Source organism: Phoenix dactylifera, chromosome 6 (assembly GCF_051530095.1).
Source record: "Phoenix dactylifera cultivar Ajwa chromosome 6, Ajwa_hap1_PhDact_Kaust_v1.1, whole genome shotgun sequence".
NCBI classification, from domain to species: domain Eukaryota; kingdom Viridiplantae; phylum Streptophyta; class Magnoliopsida; order Arecales; family Arecaceae; genus Phoenix; species Phoenix dactylifera.
In genome coordinates this window covers 3,957,775-3,976,964 of record NC_143195.1, presented here as the reverse complement: position 1 = coordinate 3,976,964, position 19,190 = coordinate 3,957,775, and the positions used below count along the sequence as shown (strand labels likewise).

The following is a 19,190-nucleotide window of genomic DNA, read 5'->3' as shown; positions in this document are numbered from 1 at the left end:
TTATCAGTCACTATTTGTGACTGATTAGTGACCGCCAGAAATTTGGTCACCGTGGTGTAAACTTAGTGACCGATTAGTGACAGACCGGTCACAGAATGCGCGGGGAGGATGGGCGCCAAACCTTGGTAACCATCATAGTGACGGGATATCTGTCAGCAAAATGATAACCGAAATTGCAACCCCGCAGTGACAAATTCAGCCGTCACAAATATCGTAACCCAAGTATTTATAAATTTTTAAAAGATTATTTTTGGCGGTGACAGGTTATTGACAAAAATTTCCGTCACCAAATTTAATTTTTAATTCCATAAATATTAAAAATATTATTTTTGAGTAAATCTAAATTAAAAAAAGATAAAAGGAGGAAAATCCAACATGAAACTAAGTATGCCCGCCGTTTCGCCCAAATTTCTTCGATAACTCAAATTCCAAACGCTCTCCAGAAAACTCAAATTCCTTCTCATTTTCAAATCTCATGGTGTTGGCCACGACCCATTTGTACCCCTATTGCAACTTTCCTGCAATGGGATTGGATTTTGGAAGAAGGTCTCAAATTTTTTTTACCATGCTTTATAGTTCAAAAATATTTTTTCCAGCAAGTTCCGTCCAATCAGCCTTCTTCCAATCAACCTTATAGATAAAAAATAGTTCAATATGAAATTTGGCTTGCACACCGACTTAGTCCAAAAATAATTCAATATGAAATTTGGCTTGCAGTCCCGTCCCGATTTGGAGCTGGGTGACAGGGTGAGCCTGGGACTCGAAACATTTGGTCTCGATTAAAAGATTGGCGTGGTTAGGGATTTGGCATCGCGGCTTCCCATCTCCTCTCCTCCCCTCCACCTCTGGCCTCTCCTCTCCGGCTCCCCCTTGCCGACGGCGACCACGGCAACATCACGCCTCCCGATCGCGGCTACATCACCTCGTCAACGCCCCCTCCTTCTTGCTCGTCGGCTAGGATCTCTTCCCGGAGGTAAACCCTAACCTACCGAGGGTTTCATTGTCTCTTTGCTCGGCGCCTGTGTTCATCTCCTTCTCGCCCGGGACGAGATCATCGCAGCTACGTCACCCCGTCGACGCTCCCCTATTTCTTGCTCGTCGGCTAGGGTTTTCAGAACCGGTTCTTCCCGGAGGTAAACCCTAACCCCATTTCCTTTTACCCCATGATAACAAAATAAAAGAAACGAAGAAGAGGAAGAGGAAGGGGGAAGGAACCTACCGAGGGTCTCCCCCTGTGGATCCGGCGCCGCGCTTGATCGCCGTGCCTTTCGATTATATACATGATCCTGTGTTTACATCTCTTTGTGTTCATCTTCATCTAGTCATTATATACATGATCCAAGATTCCAAATGTGGATGTAAATGTATACATTTTAATCTCCTTTCTGAGATGCTGTGGTGAAGCAGGGTTTTTGAGATGCTGTGGTGAAGCAGGGTTTGTTTCCCTTAATTCCCTGTTGATGTTTCGTTTTAGCAGACGAATTTTTTGATTAATAGTGTCTGTTAAGTTTGGAACCGCAAAATCTCATGTTGTGACATGGAGCAGCAACTATTTCTTTTTTTTTTCTTCCCTTTTTTCTTTTTGAGAAATATGAAGCAGCCAGGATTTAGAGAATATATGTTCTTGGGGGTTCTTCTAAATAAACAGATCTCACTCTTTGAAACAACTTCAACTGAAAAACTGATGAAATCATTGACTAAAGGCTTGTGTTTCCAGCTGCCAAGGATTATAGTAGTACTTTGTTTCAAGAGTTTCAACATCAGATATTGTGGTTCCAATGGTCCGATACTATTAGCTCTCAATGATTAATCTCCATTTTTTTATTGTTCATGTGAAAATATTAAGGGAAGAGTTGTGTATCATTGGTGCAATTTTTTTTTCTCCTAAATCTGAATCTACAGTAACCTCTAATTTAATGTAATATAATTGAATGTATTTTATTTACTTGGACCTTTGTAGGAAATCTAATCTTTGTGTATTGTGATATATTTGAGCTTTCCTATGAATATCATTCGTCAAGCACCAAACTTGGGCCCATTAGAGATCTAATACTTAAAAAAGAGTATCAATTATTGATTCTTCATCAACTTGCAAAATTTATTTTCATAATTGTTGAATAGTACTTCAAAGCATGCCAGTCATGCTTCTTATGACATTGGTTTACGTTTTTGAAAATTTTCTCAAAACTTTAACTTGACTCTGTAAAGTTCATGGATTTTAATTTCTTCGTCATGTTATTCATTTCTACAATCATTGTTCATCTGCAAGGAAAAATGAAAAGTGGTGGAAAATGGTGTTGTTTCATGGTTGTGACTTATTTCCAGTGTGCAATCAAGAAGGTGGTCAAAAAAGCTTGCTAAGAAGTGCCATGCTTTCCTAGCATCAGAGGCGATCATGTATATTGACATTTATTCTATGTGAAACAGATAGTATTCCATATGTAAATTTGGATGATTTGACTTGTATTCCTTGTCTTTGTAAAGATTAAATGCTTTTTGAATATTGCTGGTATTAGATGAATGAAGAGATAACTTGTAAAGATTAATTCGTTATGTTCAGCTTTTTATAAAGATTGAATGCTTTTTTAATGTCAATGATGCTAGGACAAGATTGAATGACTTATTTTTATCATTCTTATGATAACTTCTCATCTTCATAAATATCATACCAGTTTTTGTTTCTTTTACATTTTTTATGATCTTGCCTTTCGTATTTTTTAATGGCCCGATTTTTAATATTTTCTAGGCTTTCTAATGTTGTTTTATTTTTTTGATTTCTAGAGGAACTATGTCAGTTGATCGTAATTGGATGTACCACCGACTTAGTGAAAATGGTTATATAAGAGCTAAGTTCTGTGATGGAGTTAAAGGGTTCCTTGAGTTTGCATTTACTCAGTTAGAGTATTGTAGTGGTGATAAGATTAGATGCCCTTGTATGAGATGTGACAACCAGAAATTTCTTAACCGTGATACGGTCAATGTTCATCTGTTGAGAAAGGGGTTTACACCGGGGTATTCAACATGGTTTGCACATGGAGAGTTACTTGGTGCAGTTGCTCCTGTAAGTACAAGTGCAGTAGAAGCATCCACATCAATGGATGTTGGTTGTGAACATGGTCAGCAATATAGAACCATGGTGATGGAAGCTATGGGTCCAGAAGAGGAACTCCATTTGAGTAGTGCACTTGAAGTTAATCATGAGGAAGAGCCAAATAAGGATGCTGCAGATTTTTATTCTTTGTTGAAAGATGCAGAAGTACCTTTATGGGAAGGGTGTAAAAAACACTCTAAGTTATCTGCTATTACTCAATTATTAAATTGCAAGTCTGAATTTAATATGAGTATATCTTGCTATGATCGAATCATGAAAATAGTGAAGAATATGTTGCCAGAAAGTGAGAAGCTGCCCCTTGATTTCTATCAATCAAAGAAGATGCTTCGGAAGTTGGGGTTGGAGTATACAAGTATTGATGTTTGTGAGAATAATTGTATGCTATTCTATAAGGAAACAGAGAATTTGATTGAGTGTACTATTTGTGGTCATCCTCGATATAAACTCAGAAGAAATGATGGTGGTGGTAGGAGAAAAGATGTTCCTTATAGAAGGTTGCGATATCTTCCAATAACACCAAGACTTCAGAGGCTTTTTATGTCAAGCAGAACGGCTGAAAACATGTCATGGCATGTAAAGGAAGGTGATTCAGATGAGATGGTGCATCCTGCTTGTGGGGAGGCTTGGAAGCACTTTGACCGCATTCATCCATCCTTTTCTACCGAGCCTCGTAATGTGAGACTTGGGTTATGTACAGATGGTTTTAACCCTTTTAGCCAATCAGCTCGTTCTTATTCTTGTTGGCCAGTTTTCGTAACAGTTTACAATCTTCCACCATCAATATATATGAAACGACCCTACATTTTTCTAAGTTTAGTCATTTCTGGACCTAAGAGCCCCGGCAAAAGTATCGACGTCTTGCTTAGGCCTTTGATTGATGAACTTAAAATATTGTGGGAAGTAGGGGTCACCACTTATGACATTTTTAGAAAAGAGAATTTTCAAATGAAGGCAGCTTTATTGTGGACTATCAACAATTTTCCTGCATATGGCATGCTTTCAGGATGGAGTACACATGAAAAGTTGGCATGTCCGTATTGTATGGAGAACTCAAAAACTTTTACACTACAACATGGTGGGAAGACTTCTTTTTTTGACTGCCATCGTCAATTCTTGCCCATGGACCATGCATACAGATACCAAGTTGATGGTTTCTTCAATGGTAGAATAGAGACAGACCCCCCACCTCCTCGACTGTCTGGTGAGGAGTTGAAAAATAGGGTCTCTGCCTTGCCTAATGTAACTTTTGGTTTGAAAGCTCCTAAGCACACCATTCTTGGATTCGGTAAAGATCATAATTGGGTGAAAAGGAGCATATTTTGGGAGTTGCCCTATTGGCATACACTACTTATTCGACACAATTTAGATGTCATGCATATTGTTCGAAATGTGTTTCTCAATATATTTTACACTTGCATGGATGCAAAAGGGAAGACTAAAGATAATGTGAAAGCAAGGCAAGATTTAGAGCTGTATTGCAAGCGTCCCAAGTTGAGGATTCAATTTGTTAATGGAAAGCTAGTTAAGCCTCCAGCTTCCTATGTATTGTCCAAAGACCAAGCAATGGAGGTCTGCGAGTGGGTGAAAGGGTTAAGACTCCCTGATCGATATGCTTCAAACATATCGAAGTGTGTTAACCTGGATGATTATAAGTTTTACGGGTTAAAAAGTCACGATTGTCATGTTTTCATGCTGAGATTGCTTCCAATTGCATTCCGTGAAGTATTCCCAGCACCAGTGTGGGATGCATTGACAGAATTAAGCTGTTACTTTAGAGATTTATGCAACACAACTTTGCGTGTCCAAGATATGGAGGTTCTTGAGAAAAATATTGTGGTAACTCTCTGCAAACTTGAGAAGATATTTCCTCCTGCATTTTTTGACTCAATGGAGCACTTACCTATTCATTTAGCTTATGAAGCTAAGATTGGGGGGCCCGTGCAGTACAGATGGATGTACCCCTTTGAAAGGTAACAATTTCTATAATTTTATTAAATAGTTTTTTTGTATCCATTAAATTTGAGAAATTAACATATTAATTTTATTTATAGGCTTATGCATGATATAAAGCAGAAGGTAAAGAATCGAGCATCGATTGAAGGTTCTATTGTCGAGGCTTACATCATAGAAGAAATATCAACTTTCTGTTCGCATTATTTTGAGCCTTCTATACAAACGAGGTTAAATCAAGTTCCCCGTAATGAAGACGAAGGGGAGTTTGATCTCGTGGATCGTCTATCAATTTTTGCTCATCAAGGTCGGCCTTTTGGGAAACCTTTTGGAAGGCATTTAACTACTCAGGAGTTTAATGCTGCTGAATTATATGTTCTTCTGAATTGTGAGGAGGTTCAACCTTTTGAAAAGTAAGTTACACAAGTACTTAATTATAATCATCCTTAAAAATGCATATGGAGTACAATATATGTGATTCTAGCTTTTGTGTTGTAGGTATTTTGATGATTATATCCGGCAATCTTGTCCAAATATAAGCCAAATAGATTTGGAAAGACGACGCGAAATGGAGTTTCCGGCTTGGTTTAGGTCATATGTGAGTACATAATTCATAAATATAATAATAAATTAGACTTTCTCTTGATTTATTCTTACGATATTATTTTTATCATGCTAGGTTAATGACAGCAAAAATCATGTTGATGGGCGCTTAAAGGACCTATCATATGGCCCTGGAAATAAAGTTAAATGTTATAAAGGCTACTTTGTGAATGGGTACAGATTTCACACTAAAGAATATGGAAAGGATAAAAGAACCTTCAACAGTGGTGTGTGCATTAAGGGAAGCAGTTACAATGACTTTGAGAGTGACTATTATGGGATGTTGGTTGACATTATCGAGTTAGACTATTTTGGGGTTGGTAATAAAGTAGTGTTATTCAAATGTGACTGGTATGATAGAGACAAGGGTATGAAAGTGCACCCTCAACATGGCCTCGTTGAGATCAATTACAAACTAAGACTTCCAACCAATGATCCTTTTGTATTAGCTCAACAAGCACATCAGGTGTTCTATACTGGTTACCCAGGTAAGAAGAAGAATCGAAGATTGTGGTGGGCAGTAATTAAGACAAAAGCTAGAGGTAGGTTCACTCCTAGTGTGCCAGAAGAAAATTTTCTTGATTTTTATCAAGAAGAAAACCACAGGATTCCTACCCCAATCTCGATGACAGATGAGCTTGATGATCCAGACATTTTGGTTGGTGTTAACAGAGATGCAGAAGATATTGATGCAGCAGAAATTGAGTTGACAACTAACCAAATGGAAGAGGACTTTGAGGATGAAGAAGAAGATTTTGAAGATGAACAAACCGAGGAAGAGGAGCATGAGGCTGAGGAAGATTAAAATACAACATGCAACTTTGTGAATGCTAATATAACTAATTTTAGACTTATAAATTATAATTGTGCAGACATGAGAAAGAGCAAAGGGAAAGCAACAGGTCCACTGATTGTTCTTTACTTTGATTGGATTTGTTGACATTTACATTGTGAACTAACTACAACTTTTTATTGTTGTGCAGTTATGGCCAAGAAAAAAGGGAAACCAAGAGGTAATGGAAAAGCAGCTTTAATACTGGCTGCTACTCAAGTTCCTTCTCAACCTTCTAGGTTGCCTGAGCGTGTCGAGGATTGTCATGATGATGATGATTACATTCCTGATGGGGACATGATTGAAGAGGTGGATACAAATGAAGAAATAAACGATGAAGAAATGAATGGTGCTGTGCAAAATCATGAGGATACAATGAATGAGGATCAGATGAATGATGAACTTGGGATTGATCTACGACAAAGCAATGGCCGAGAACCAACCCTTAAAGCCCCTGTTGATGCAAATGGAAAAGTGATTGTTAGGTGCACAAGAGGAATGTATGAAAATATCACTTTCTTACATCACTAATTTGAATTTATGTGTTTGTTGCATTTAAAGTATTTAATTTATTTTCTAATGAATATTTTTTAAATTGCAGGTTTCTTGATTATGAGGTCAGTCACAAAGCTGTTGCTATCATGCGCCAATTTTTCAATGGTCCGTGGTTGTCATGGAGGGAGGTCCCTACACATGCTAAAGTTGGAATGTGGAACAAATTTGAGGTGATGTAATTAATTTATATTTCTTATCATTAACTTTTGCCCTTGTTACACATGCCAATTAATAAGTCTGATTACTTGCGACCTTTTTTTTGTTAGGAGATACACACAATTCTTCCAGGACAATTGCATCATGTGCATCAAGTTTGGGACAAGCATTGTCAGCGACGGTTGACAACCTCATTAGGGAGGGTCAGAAGCCAAAAGCTTTTGGAAGCAAAAGGAGATTTAAATAAAGCCCGTGATAAACCCTCTAATTGGATCTCTAGAGAAAATTGGAATAAGCTAATTGATATTTGGATCTCCCCAAAATGGAAGAAGAAATCAGAAGCCAACAAAAATAATAGAAACACTATGAAGAATGGTAGCATCTCTAAACACTGTGGAGGATCAATCGCATTTGTCAATCATGACGAACGACTGGTACATATCTTTATTCAATTAGATTTCTATAATAATTTTTATATTATTGTTCAATCATCTTAAATTAGCCCATTATATGTTAATAATTTTTTTCTTTTCTCTTTTGTAGAAATTAAAGTTAGGTAGGGAGCCAACAATAGTTGAATCTTTTAATCGGACGCATAAGACAAAGCAAGGCATGGGAGGATATGTAGATAAGAGAAGTGAAGCTGTCATGGTAAGTATAATTTTTTTATGATTCATAAATATTATTGAGCTTGCTCATGTTTATCTCTTGTTTGATCCACCATAATGTTTTTCTCTTCTTTTAAATCAACTGGCAGGCAAAGTATTCAGCTGAATACTCCAAAAAATATGGTGATGCCTCCACCTCAGATGCTCCTCCACGTGATTATGACTTGTGGTTTGAGGCAACTGGTGTCCCAACTCATGGCCATGTCTATGACTTTAGTCCCCTAGAGGATCTCACTGGAATTATTGGGCAATCATCATCCTCTTCCACCTCTACAAGTCAAGCTCCAGAGCTGTACACTCATGAAGACCTTCTACGTATTCTTGAGCAGGAAAAGAAAAAATGGCAAGAGGAGGTTCTTCAAAAGATGAGAGAAGAGATTGGCTTTGGAACAAGGCATGCAGATCGGGGGTGTAATGGTGATTATGGTTCTGCTGATCATGCTTCATTATGATTCTTTTTGCCTTAGATGATAGGTCCTTGCATTCCTAGGAGGAATGAAATCTCTGTTGATCTTTATGACATATTTTTAGACTTTGATTTTGATGGATTCAGGACATGTTGATGCCAATTTTGAATGACATTTAAAATGACTTTTGCGTAATGTTGAATGCCTTTGCTATTAATGATATTATTATTATTATTATTATTATGAGCCAATCAATGTACCAAATGTACCAGGTTATTAGATTGTGATCGGTGACCAAATTTTGGTTACTAAATTGTTTACCAAGTATTGTGACGAGCAGTCATAAACTTAGTGACAGGATTTTGGTTAATAAAAATTGATTTTGCTCAGCGCGTTTGTAACCAATTAGTGACGGTAAACTTATCACTAGGTCAGTGACGGGATTAATGACAAATGTAGTGACAAAATGTGTGACCATGTCTGTGACGACTAAATCTGTCACTAAAGGTTGTGACAGATCAGTGACCAAACTTGTGACCGCATTCTGTGACAAAATCAGTGACCAAGTTACCTTCGTCACTAACTCCGCAACTAGATAGTGACGGAAAATACATAATTTCTTAAATTTTTAATTCTTGAATTTGTAACGGCTTAGTGACGGCGGTTCTGTCACGGGGGTTAGTGACGGGAATCTCCGCCGTCACTGATAATTTAGTGACGCGTGTTTTTGTAACCAAGTCAGTGATGGGAGCTCCGGTCACCAATTCCATATTAGTAACCGGAAACACGGTATAGTGACGGGAATCTCCATCACTATACGCGTGTTTTCTGGTAGTGTCCGAGATTGACCTGAATTCAGGTCAGGTTGTGCTTTGCCAACCCAACTGCCACTAGACCCACCCTCGTGTACTAATCCACCACCATGGAAACACTTTGTTTTCATCACCAGAAGACCCATACAATAGAATGAAACTGGCTTGCATGTAGATGGTTTGTCAGAACTTCACTGGATGCGGTATTCAAAATCCGAGGTAAATGATATCTCTAGTCTGCAGGAAGTTTTACTCATGAATTTCTTGTGAAAGTTGGCTCTTGGGTCTGGCATATTCTGAATATCATATCACCCAGCCGCTTAGAATTTGTCGTTTGGGAATGGCCACGAAGTCAATTATAACAGACCAAAAGCAACTTTGTAAAAGCTGCCGTCCAAACTGGTTTAACTGCTGCTTGTTGGTTGCATTGTCCGTCCACTGACCGGCCTCCTTTTTCATATCTAATAAAACCATGTCCTTGGAGCCATCAGAAGTTTCAGAGCGCCTATAAATAAATTGGTGTTGCCCATAAAACTGAGAAGCCATGAGAAGAACATAGGAATATAGAAGCTTCATTGTAGAAGTTCCACTCTCTGCCTCCAATGGAAGGAAAAATTGCTCAGCTTCTCACATTTATCTCTGCGATTGTTTTAGTTCTGGGAGCAGTGGATGCCAGTGTTCCGGCAGTGTTCATATTTGGGGACTCCACTGCTGATGTTGGGAACAATAACTTCTTGCCTGCTAGTCAGGCAAAGGCCGACTTTCTGCCCAATGGCATAGATTTTGTGCGAAGTAGAGCTACGGGCAGGTTCAGTAATGGACTGAACAGTGCCGACTTCTTAGGTATATTATCTTCAATCAATGTCTTCTATTCCTTTTTTGACTTATATTCAAGTAGTTGTATCATGCTGAGAATAATGGATTGGTTACATGATGCAAAAAATCGTAATTAACTAGGAGGATATCTAGATTCACACAGGAATAAGTTTTGGTATTCAAATAGCGAGCGTTACTTTTTTATTTTCCAATTTGTCCTAACGGAGTTTCAAGCATGTCATCGATTCACACGATGACAAAATTTCACGTATACCAACTACATATTATGAAAAAAATGCTGCTAGCAAGGTTGACAGATGATGTGATTTTGCCCTTTACAATAGCATAACATTAGCTTCCATTTAACAGCTACTAATTAAGTACCATATTAGTTATGAGTGAAGGTTATATTACCATATCATAAAAAATAGAAATTAATTAGTTAGCCTTATAAGTCTATTATGATAACATAAATTACTACTCCAAACACATATACAGCGAGATCTTGCATCAATAGGATGCTTTGTGTGTACTACTTAAATATAATACATTCGATAGTTTGAGATAAACAAGATGAATGCATTGGCTAAAAATTAGAGTGCATCAATTAAATAACGGATCACGGTCATCAATGCTTCCTCTCATGTATATCCTTAAGTGTATCACATATGTCCAATACTAGTCTTAATAATACAAACACAAAACATTGATACTTATTTCAAACTTGTATATTTGAATAGACCCCTAACAAAAATTCAAACCAACTATATAGGGCTTTCTTCAGAGCCAATTAAGGTCCACTAAATTCTTCAATCACGGTTAAGATGCCTCATTCCGAGAGGATTCTACCTAAATCTACCATGATTAGTATAAATATGAACATTTGGAAAAATCAAGCTTTGGATGACCGAGTTCTTCCCCCTTCAATTGTTAAAATGGCAGCCAAGATGCTAGGATTTAAGAGGAGTCCGCCACCTTTTCTCTCTCTTACCAGTAATACATTGCTGAAGCAAGCCAAGCGAGGGATCAACTTTGCCTCAGGGGGATCTGGGATCCTTGAGATCACAGGGAGAAGATATGTAATAAACTTCTTTCGATGCATTAATTTCTCGTTTACCCTCTTTTATCTTTTACTGATAGCTCCATCAAAACATCACTCTTTTCTTTGGCACCAGGGCCAGGTCATCTCCATGGCGAAGCAAGTACAATACTTTGAGACAGTGCGTTCAAATCTCATAGCACACATGGGAATGACCGCAACGGAAAAGCTGCTCGAGAACTCTGTGTTCTTCGTTAGCACTGGAAGCAACGATATTTTGGATTATTTCGCAGCCAATGGTCCTGTTAGCCGTGCTCAGATGATTGCCTTCCTTTCCAATGTTTCCGTTACTTACAAAGGCCACCTAAGGGTAACTTCTTTTAATTTCCTTGTTTTTCCCACTCAGTAAATTATACAAAGAGTATACAATTCATGTTTCAGTGGTCTGTTAGAGTAAAAGTAGTTCCATGGTTGTAGCAGCAACTATACAACCTTGGTGCAAGAAAGATTGGGGTAATCAGTATCCCACCCATTGGATGCTGCCCATCTCAAAGAAGCTTAAATGGCACCAGTGGTTGCCTCGAGGAATTGAACGAGTCAGCTCGGGCATTCTACATGGCCACAGAAGCCATCATGAAGGATCTAAGCTGTGAACTCAAAGGGTTGAAGTACTCTCTTGGAAATGCATACGAGATGGTTACCAATTTTTTCAGAAATGCACCTCAATTGGGTAAGTTCTTTTTCCTTAAAAAAAGAATTACTGCATATTTCTGCACCAATTTGGTAGGATGCATGCGAAGATTACTTATTGAAAGAACTAGACATTGGAGTTATTTGAAGAGCATCTTTCTTTCTTCTTCTTTTTTTTTTCGGTGCAATTAATGAAGGATTTACGGAGCTCGAGAGTGCATGTTGTGGAGCTGGCAAGTTCAATGGAGAATCTCCCTGTCTTCCATCTTCTTCCTTGTGCTCGAACCGCAACAAGTACCTGTTCTGGGATTTGTTTCACCCTACGCAAGCCGCCTCTAAGTTGGCAGCCCTAACTCTGTTCCAAGGCTCTGAGGAGTTCGTAACACCAATCAATTTTGGCCAACTAGCTAGCTGAGAGTTGCTCTTAGAAACAACTAAAGATCCACTCCTTCATGGAGAGTAGTGTTCCGAGACTTCGTGAGGGTGAGCAAAATGTCCTTAATATTTCTAGCAGAGAATCAGATTATTGCCATGAAGAAATTGAGTTGTCCACTGCATTTCATTTTCTTAGTAACTTGACCGTAATGTCTAGCCCGGCATCAAATGCAAAGAAAGGGAGACATTTATAATGGTTGTGTTTTCAGTTGAGAATACTTTGATGTTGCAAATTGTGTTTCGAAAAACATCATACGCCTTCTGTTTTGGATGATAAAGAATGTCTGTGTCAGCCATGCGGCTAACATACCATGATTAATTTATCCTGCCTAAGAAAAATAATTAGCAGGCATTTTTAAAGGACAAGCTGAACCAATCTTTATCATATTTTGAAATTTTCGTCAATGCATGATGTTCTAGAGGACATGTTGATAACCAATCTTGATCAGATTTCAGAAATCTCCTCAAGGCATCATGATGGTTGGGTTAATTTATCAAATAAATGGTTTGAAAGAGATTTGAATTCATAATCATTAGCAAATTTGGCTTTCATACTATATTAATTAACCAATTGGTCCTAAAAATTCCAAGCTATTAGAAAATGAGTAAATAATGTATATCAAGCTTAACATAGTGGGAATTATAACTTTATAAGAACTATAAAGCATTTATAAGAACTATAAAATCAACAATCAGATATCTTGTTCCAGGAGGATCTAGAGCCGTTGTGGACCATCCTAGCCACTTTGGATAATATTGGATGGTATTTTGGAGCAAGATCTGCCATATCTAGGATTCAATCGCAGACCTCAATTTTTGGATCACTTGGCACGCCCATTGTCAGTATGCTAGAACCAAAACGAAGCTCTTAACAAGTACTACAAGTATGCAACTACCTCTAAACACTACAGGAAAATAGGCCTTTTCCGGCGTTTTTTATAGCCTATGCCGACGCTTATAAGCGTCGGTGAAAATCCGGCCGACGCTAAGGAAAGCGTCGGCGATACCTGAGTGGAAAAAGTTTTTGCCGACGCTATAAAAAAGCATCGGCAAAAGTCTAGCTTTATCGACGCTAACTAAAGCGTCGGTGTATGGTGTTTTTCCGACGCAAAAGCGCGTCGGCATAAACTAGAATTTGGGCATGGCGGATAGTGGCGGGATTTTTTTCCGACGGTTATGGCAAGTTTTTACCGACGCTTTGTGGCGTCGCTTAAACATTTTTACCGATGTTTTCAGAGCGTCGGCGAAAGCGTGCCAGCCCGTGCCAGAGGGGTTTTTTAACGACGTTTTAAAGCGTCGGGAGTGAAATTTTTAAAGAAAAAAATTGGAAAAACAAATACATATTAAGAAACATATTATAACAATATGAATCTGCATTATATTTACATCAAAACAAACATTCAGATCATTCAAAAAATTCATATTGTCATATATGAAGAAATTTACATAATAAGTCTAGAATTACAATGTATTTTGAAAAATATAAGAAAGATACATATAAAACTTCTTAAATAACAGTCTAAAAAGTATCACGGACCGAATTTAGCGCCATGATCATCTCTACGAGTTGTTGAAGTATCAGGAATCTACAAAAAAAAGAAAAAAAACTTTAAAAGTTAGAAATATGAAAATCATTAACTCATGCAAAATAAGTGATAATTATGTAAAGTCATCAAATACATATAGTTATTTACCTGAGGAGGGAGAAATCGCTGTAACATAAATGCAATATGCTCAAGCTGAGACTGCAAAGTTTGTTGGTTCTGCTTCAACTCTGCCAACTCTGCCTGATGGCGATCCTTCATATCTTCAATTGTTGCCCGAAGTCTACTAACTTCTGCATTGCTACTGCCTTCTCCAGCATTTCTTGTATACATGCCCACCGTAGACAACTGAGTGGGGGTAACTCTAACGCCATAACCCCTCACTCTACCATAATGCTCTGGGCCCAATAATTCAGCGAGCACCTGAGCTTCGATATGTCTGGTCGCGTCGGATGATGATGACTCCTCGACGCGCTTTGAAATAAGAGTTGTTGCTCTGTCCTATATCTCTCAAAAGAAAAAGTCATATTAATGTATGCCAATAATAGAACTAATAAAAATATCGTTGAAAGATTCAAAGATGAATACATACAACTATATCTCTTGACTCCTCCCGAACAAAACTGCCATCTCGGTGGGTGTGAGTCATCTTATAAAACTCCACCTTATCAGGCTCCATCCCATTATCATCCATCTACAACAAAAGGTATATTGGCAAGCTAGTTATCATAATACATACTATATAATAGAACAGTTTAAAATAGTTTCAAAGAGTCTCAAAAAAACTTACGAATTCAACTTTACGTCGAGTATAACTCATCGAGCCTGAAGTATGAGGAACAGTCTGAGAGGCTCGTGCAGCTCTACCAATGTTGGAATATGTCTTCCCAAAAATAGAATAAACAATATAAATTTGTAATCTAAATTATTAGTGAATACAATCTAAGGTATTGAAAAAATATACACAATCTGAGCTTTCTCGGAAAACCAATAGTGGACAAGCTCCCTCCACTGATGAGGGATTACATCAGGAGGACAAACATGGGCAACCTCCTCTTCTGTCATACCATCGTGCTTCCAGTCCGCCTTTAACTTGGCCCTATATTCTTTCCACTTGCGGTTGACGGACTTCAGCACCCAATCATGGCTCTCTTTAGGAAGCAAATTTTTTTCTACACCAAAGTAATTAAAGAATGTTATAACAATGTTAAATCAAAAAATAAAATTGTGATAGTAAGCAAATTCAATTCTTTACCTCAATAACTTTAAGAAGCTCAACCTTATACGAAGGAAGCATTTCATTTCATTTTGTATAGTTGAGCGGACACAACTGACCCTTTCGCGCAACTGATCCTAGAAAAGTCGATAAATGCTTGCAGCCCTCTTGATGGGCTGTATTGCAATGTACCACGATCTTCTCATCCTCGCGTAGGCTCCACACGTCCCATGCTCGAGTGGGTCCTCGTGTCCTCCTCACTCTCCCCAGTCCATCTATAAAAATAAAATAAAATATCCATTAATTAAAACATTAAAGATGAATGATTTAATATAATTAGATTATAAGAAAAATTAATATATAAAATGTAAATCAAATTACCCTGGATGTGCACGTCATCCATGTCTGGACAATCAGCAGGTGGCAAGTGCTCAGACTGAGACTCGTGCTGAGTATGGGACTCATACTGAGAATAATACTCGTGCTGCTGGGGCTCGTCGGGTTGCTGGGACTGCTAGGACTGATCGAAAAAAGATCCCACAGATGTGTGCTGAAACTCAACATCTCTGAATCGTTTTCCTCGCGGCATGTTGTTACCTAGTATGCACAAAAAGAAGCAATATTAGTTAAATAATAAATAAAATCTAAATAAATTGCTAATTAATTCAATGCGATCAGCTGAGCAATGTGATCAGCTGATTGCGGTGCTCACCAATTCTTTGGTAAGATTGTTTCTGATGCTGAGCTGCTCGATACACTACCCATTATTTACTCATGATATATTAACAATTCATGCAACTCTGAATCACAACTCATTCTTGCATAAGAGCTTTTATTTCTCAGAAAGAAGGGTTGGAAAGAGATGTTAAAAGGAATGAAAGATTTTATTAATGTTATAAATCTTTCTAAATGATTTTCTCAAAAATCATTACCTAATGAAACAGAGGAAACATATCAGTAATCACATAACTGTCAAAATTGCCACGAGAGAGAAAGAGAGATGTAATTCATAAGTGCGGGAACAATATATGTATACCGATTACAAGTAGGGCAAGTATCACTCCTTTCATCCACTGAAGAATACACTGTATGTGTTGATCTTCATTGTTTCTGTTCCTAAAGCATTCAGAATAGGGGATAAAGCAAGTCTCCAATATACAACTAAAGATAAGGCATGCTGTAGGTTTATGAGAACCCCGTTTCCACACAGACTTTTGTTCCATTTCTACATTGGATGCTTTGTTGGAACCATTTCTCTTTATAAGAAAAAGAAGAAGAAAATTTAACAAATCTTGTGGAGCTAACAGGTTTGAACCATGAAATGGCGCCATACTTTGCTAATTTTTTTAACCAAAAACCTCTCAAAATATTAAAACTTATTTATGAAAAGAATGTTTTTTAAAGAATTAGACATCCCCTTGGAGATTGAAAATATTTTTACAATAGACTAAATATTTTTAAGTCAATGATATGCACTTAATAAACCATCACCTGTTGTTCAGTTGGCTTTCCAATGGCTGCCTTCCCCATTCTCCTCAAGAAACAAAATGTCAAAGAATTAAAGAGATAAGTGCATAAATATGGAGATATCATAAAAATTGACATAGTTCTAAGCATTTATATCATATTAGGGATTGCAAGCGCTGCCCCAATCATACACGAGTGAAGCATTCCCAGGACATTTTAAGCAAGTGTAAGATCTTCGAAACATCACAAAAGAAGTTACATGAATTGGCATTCTGTAAAGTTACATGTCTTAAAGTTAAAAGTATATTACAGCCTCATGAACCAAGAGGAACAAGACTATAAAAGAAGAATAAATAATGGGAAAATAAAAACTCTTTAATCCATCTGAATAGCTAGCATAGCACTTAAAGAAATGGGAGGAAGGGAGAAATTAAAATCATATAATGCATATTTGATACTTTTTGTTTTTAATGGTTGCAAGTGCATTGACATATCTATCAATTTCCTCTCACAACCTATTCCCTGTCCAAAGCCTGAAATGGAAGGACAGCAACAAAAAGTCTCGTGACGGCCCCCACCAAGCCTCTCTCTCTCTCTTTCTCTCTCTCTCTCTCTCTCTCATATTCTCTTATACTGGGATTAAATTGGCTTCCGGGCCTGAACAGCATCCTTAAACGAAAAAGAGAAGAAATGGCATAAAGAGCTTTGATCTCTTTAATGAGCTCGCTACCAAATACCAATGTACTCGCTACTCGGTGTGACCCCCCACCCCAACAACACCCCCCCCCCCCCCCCCCCCCCTCTCCTTCCTGGAAGTACAAAAAAAGAACACCAGTTCAAAGACACAGAGGCCAAAGAACCTAAGAACATGACGAAAAGAAAAACACAGCCTAAAATCAGGGGCGGCCCAATACATTTGGGGGGCGAATCCAATGAATGAGACCTCTTTTTTTTTAATAATATTTTTTTTAATAAATATAAAATATTTAAAAAAATGATATTATTTTTGAATGAAAGTACAGAAAAGTAATTATCCTAAAAGATGGACCATAAAATTGATTAAATAACTAAGATATGGCACTTCATGGTCAAGGTAAAGAAAGAATTTGTCGAAAAAGGAGCCTCTCTATAAGAGAAAGTAGGGGCATTATGGGAAATTGACTCCATCTAATTAATAAAAGTCCCATCTCACCATCTCCCCTTCAAGTGAGTACCCAAGCAGCAACCGCAACATCACAGCACAGCAGCCATTCAACCCCCTCCCTCCTCTCTCTACCACCCAAGAGGGGAGAAGAAACCGAGAGGAGAAAATTAAAAGAATCTCCACCCTCCAAGAAGTCCATTTTCAATCCCCCTTTCTTCCTGATGGCCCAGCTGGATCAGGAGTAATGTGAGGGAAGGAAAACCAAGACCAAAACCAAACAAGAGAAGGGATGAAAGATAAGAGTGGCTTCAGGCTTGTATCAAGCCAACCAAATCCCTAATCTCTCTCTCTCCATCCAAAACAAAACTACCGTCCCCAACTTCCTAAATTTTCCCTTTGCAGGCCAGGAAACTCTCCACCTCCCTTCCATCAAGGGGGAAGACCCGTAGCCAGCTCCTATTCCCGTTTTATATGGGGCCTTTGCTTCCTTTTGGTCAGACCCAAGAAACTTTCCCTCCCTCCCTCCCCCCCCTCTCTCTCTCTCTCTCTCTCTCTCTCTCTCCACCTCCCGGGAGCCTTCCATTGGCCCGGGGCCTTAGGTGACCGCCTCGGTCGCCTAAGGCTCGGGCCGGCCCTGCCTAAAATGCATCTAACCCTGCTTTGTTTCTAATCCCAACCTTTTGTGAGATTTGATTGTCTTTGCTAGCATACTTCCATTAGCATTACTCATATTCAAGAAATGCAGTAATACCCGGTAGAAACAAATAGAAACTGTCTCCAAAATCGTTAATTTCATAAGCACACTATAAATTCCTTCTAAAATAAGCATTCAGCATACGAATCATTAATATGTAAGGCTTCATTTTTGTAACCTATATTTGCCTCTAAAAAACTTTTGAATTACCTCTTTCTTAGGCGGAGGGAGATGGGGTCGGCCGGTCGGCGCCGCAGAGGAGAGAGGAGGATAGGAGGATGCGGACGGTCGCTCGGCGCCGGAGAGGAGGGAGGAGGAGAGGAGCTTACCGTCGTATATCGCTCGGCGCCGGAGAGGACAAGGCCGGTCGCTTGTCGTCGGAGAGAAGGGAGGAGGAGAGGACTTAGGGCTTGATCAATCGGGATGCAAAATGAGGAGGAAATGCTTATACGGCTCATTTTCCCGACGCAAAATGAACGGGATGCAAATGTTGGCGGTATTCCCTTTTTTCCCGACGCTTCTCCCTAGCGTCGGAAAAAAAGCGTCGGGAAAGACCCATTTTCCTGTAGTGAAAGGTTTCAATGCGCGCTAGGGATATACAAATTGTGGGTCTAGAAATTAGCTAATTAAAGAAGTTAAGTTAGCATATTAAATAAACTAGTTAAAATATATTGCCATCACCCTTTATTTCTCTTGTACTGAGGCATTTCACTAGTAAATTCTTGTATATATCGAACCCTTTTGCACAAGATATCAAGAGAGTAGTTTTTCTTATCGGATCTACCATTGCTTTCATCCATTAATCCTTTAACAATTTGATGGTTGGAGGAATTAATTCACTTGCCTCGTCACCTTCTTAAAAGTTCCTGCAGAGCCCAGTGGGACAACAATCTCAAATCGTTATCACACCAGCCAAGAAATGAACCATGGTGGTGGGAGCATTGGACCAGGATACGTTTTCTGCTCTTGCCACATTTATCAGGCATAATTTATTTAAAAAGGTTTTGATGAATGTTTTCAAACTTAAAATTAATTTAAAAATATGTCACT

The 19,190-nt window shown here is 38.4% G+C and overlaps 3 protein-coding genes and 1 long non-coding RNA gene across 4 annotated transcripts; 3 read left to right on the top strand and 1 right to left on the bottom strand.

Moving 5' to 3' along the window:
• The first annotated feature begins 2,281 nt into the window (after positions 1–2,281).
• LOC149753250 (uncharacterized) lies at positions 2,282–6,470 on the top strand. Its single transcript, XM_089923764.1, has 4 exons — positions 2,282–5,082; positions 5,164–5,475; positions 5,561–5,660; positions 5,742–6,470. Exons 1-4 carry the CDS (start codon positions 2,789–2,791, stop codon positions 6,468–6,470), a joined length of 3,435 nt encoding a protein of 1,144 aa, XP_089779890.1. The 5' UTR covers positions 2,282–2,788.
• Positions 6,471–6,527: 57 nt separating this feature from the next.
• On the top strand, positions 6,528–8,478 carry LOC148714815 (uncharacterized). Its single transcript, XM_089923807.1, has 5 exons — positions 6,528–6,997; positions 7,099–7,222; positions 7,319–7,642; positions 7,752–7,859; positions 7,966–8,478. Exons 1-5 carry the CDS (start codon positions 6,651–6,653, stop codon positions 8,326–8,328), a joined length of 1,266 nt encoding a protein of 421 aa, XP_089779933.1. The 5' UTR covers positions 6,528–6,650; the 3' UTR covers positions 8,329–8,478.
• A 1,219-nt stretch (positions 8,479–9,697) lies between these two features.
• LOC103713190 (GDSL esterase/lipase At4g16230-like) lies at positions 9,698–12,130 on the top strand. Its single transcript, XM_089923763.1, has 5 exons — positions 9,698–9,938; positions 10,854–10,990; positions 11,087–11,320; positions 11,431–11,779; positions 11,838–12,130. Exons 1-5 carry the CDS (start codon positions 9,698–9,700, stop codon positions 12,053–12,055), a joined length of 1,179 nt encoding a protein of 392 aa, XP_089779889.1. The 3' UTR covers positions 12,056–12,130.
• A 1,973-nt stretch (positions 12,131–14,103) lies between these two features.
• LOC149753249 (uncharacterized) lies at positions 14,104–15,697 on the bottom strand. Its single transcript, XR_016395662.1, has 3 exons — positions 15,217–15,697; positions 14,875–15,110; positions 14,104–14,791 (listed from the first exon to the last, which is right to left on the bottom strand). It is a non-coding gene; the product is annotated as an uncharacterized LOC149753249 (long non-coding RNA).
• Positions 15,698–19,190: the final 3,493 nt, after the last annotated feature.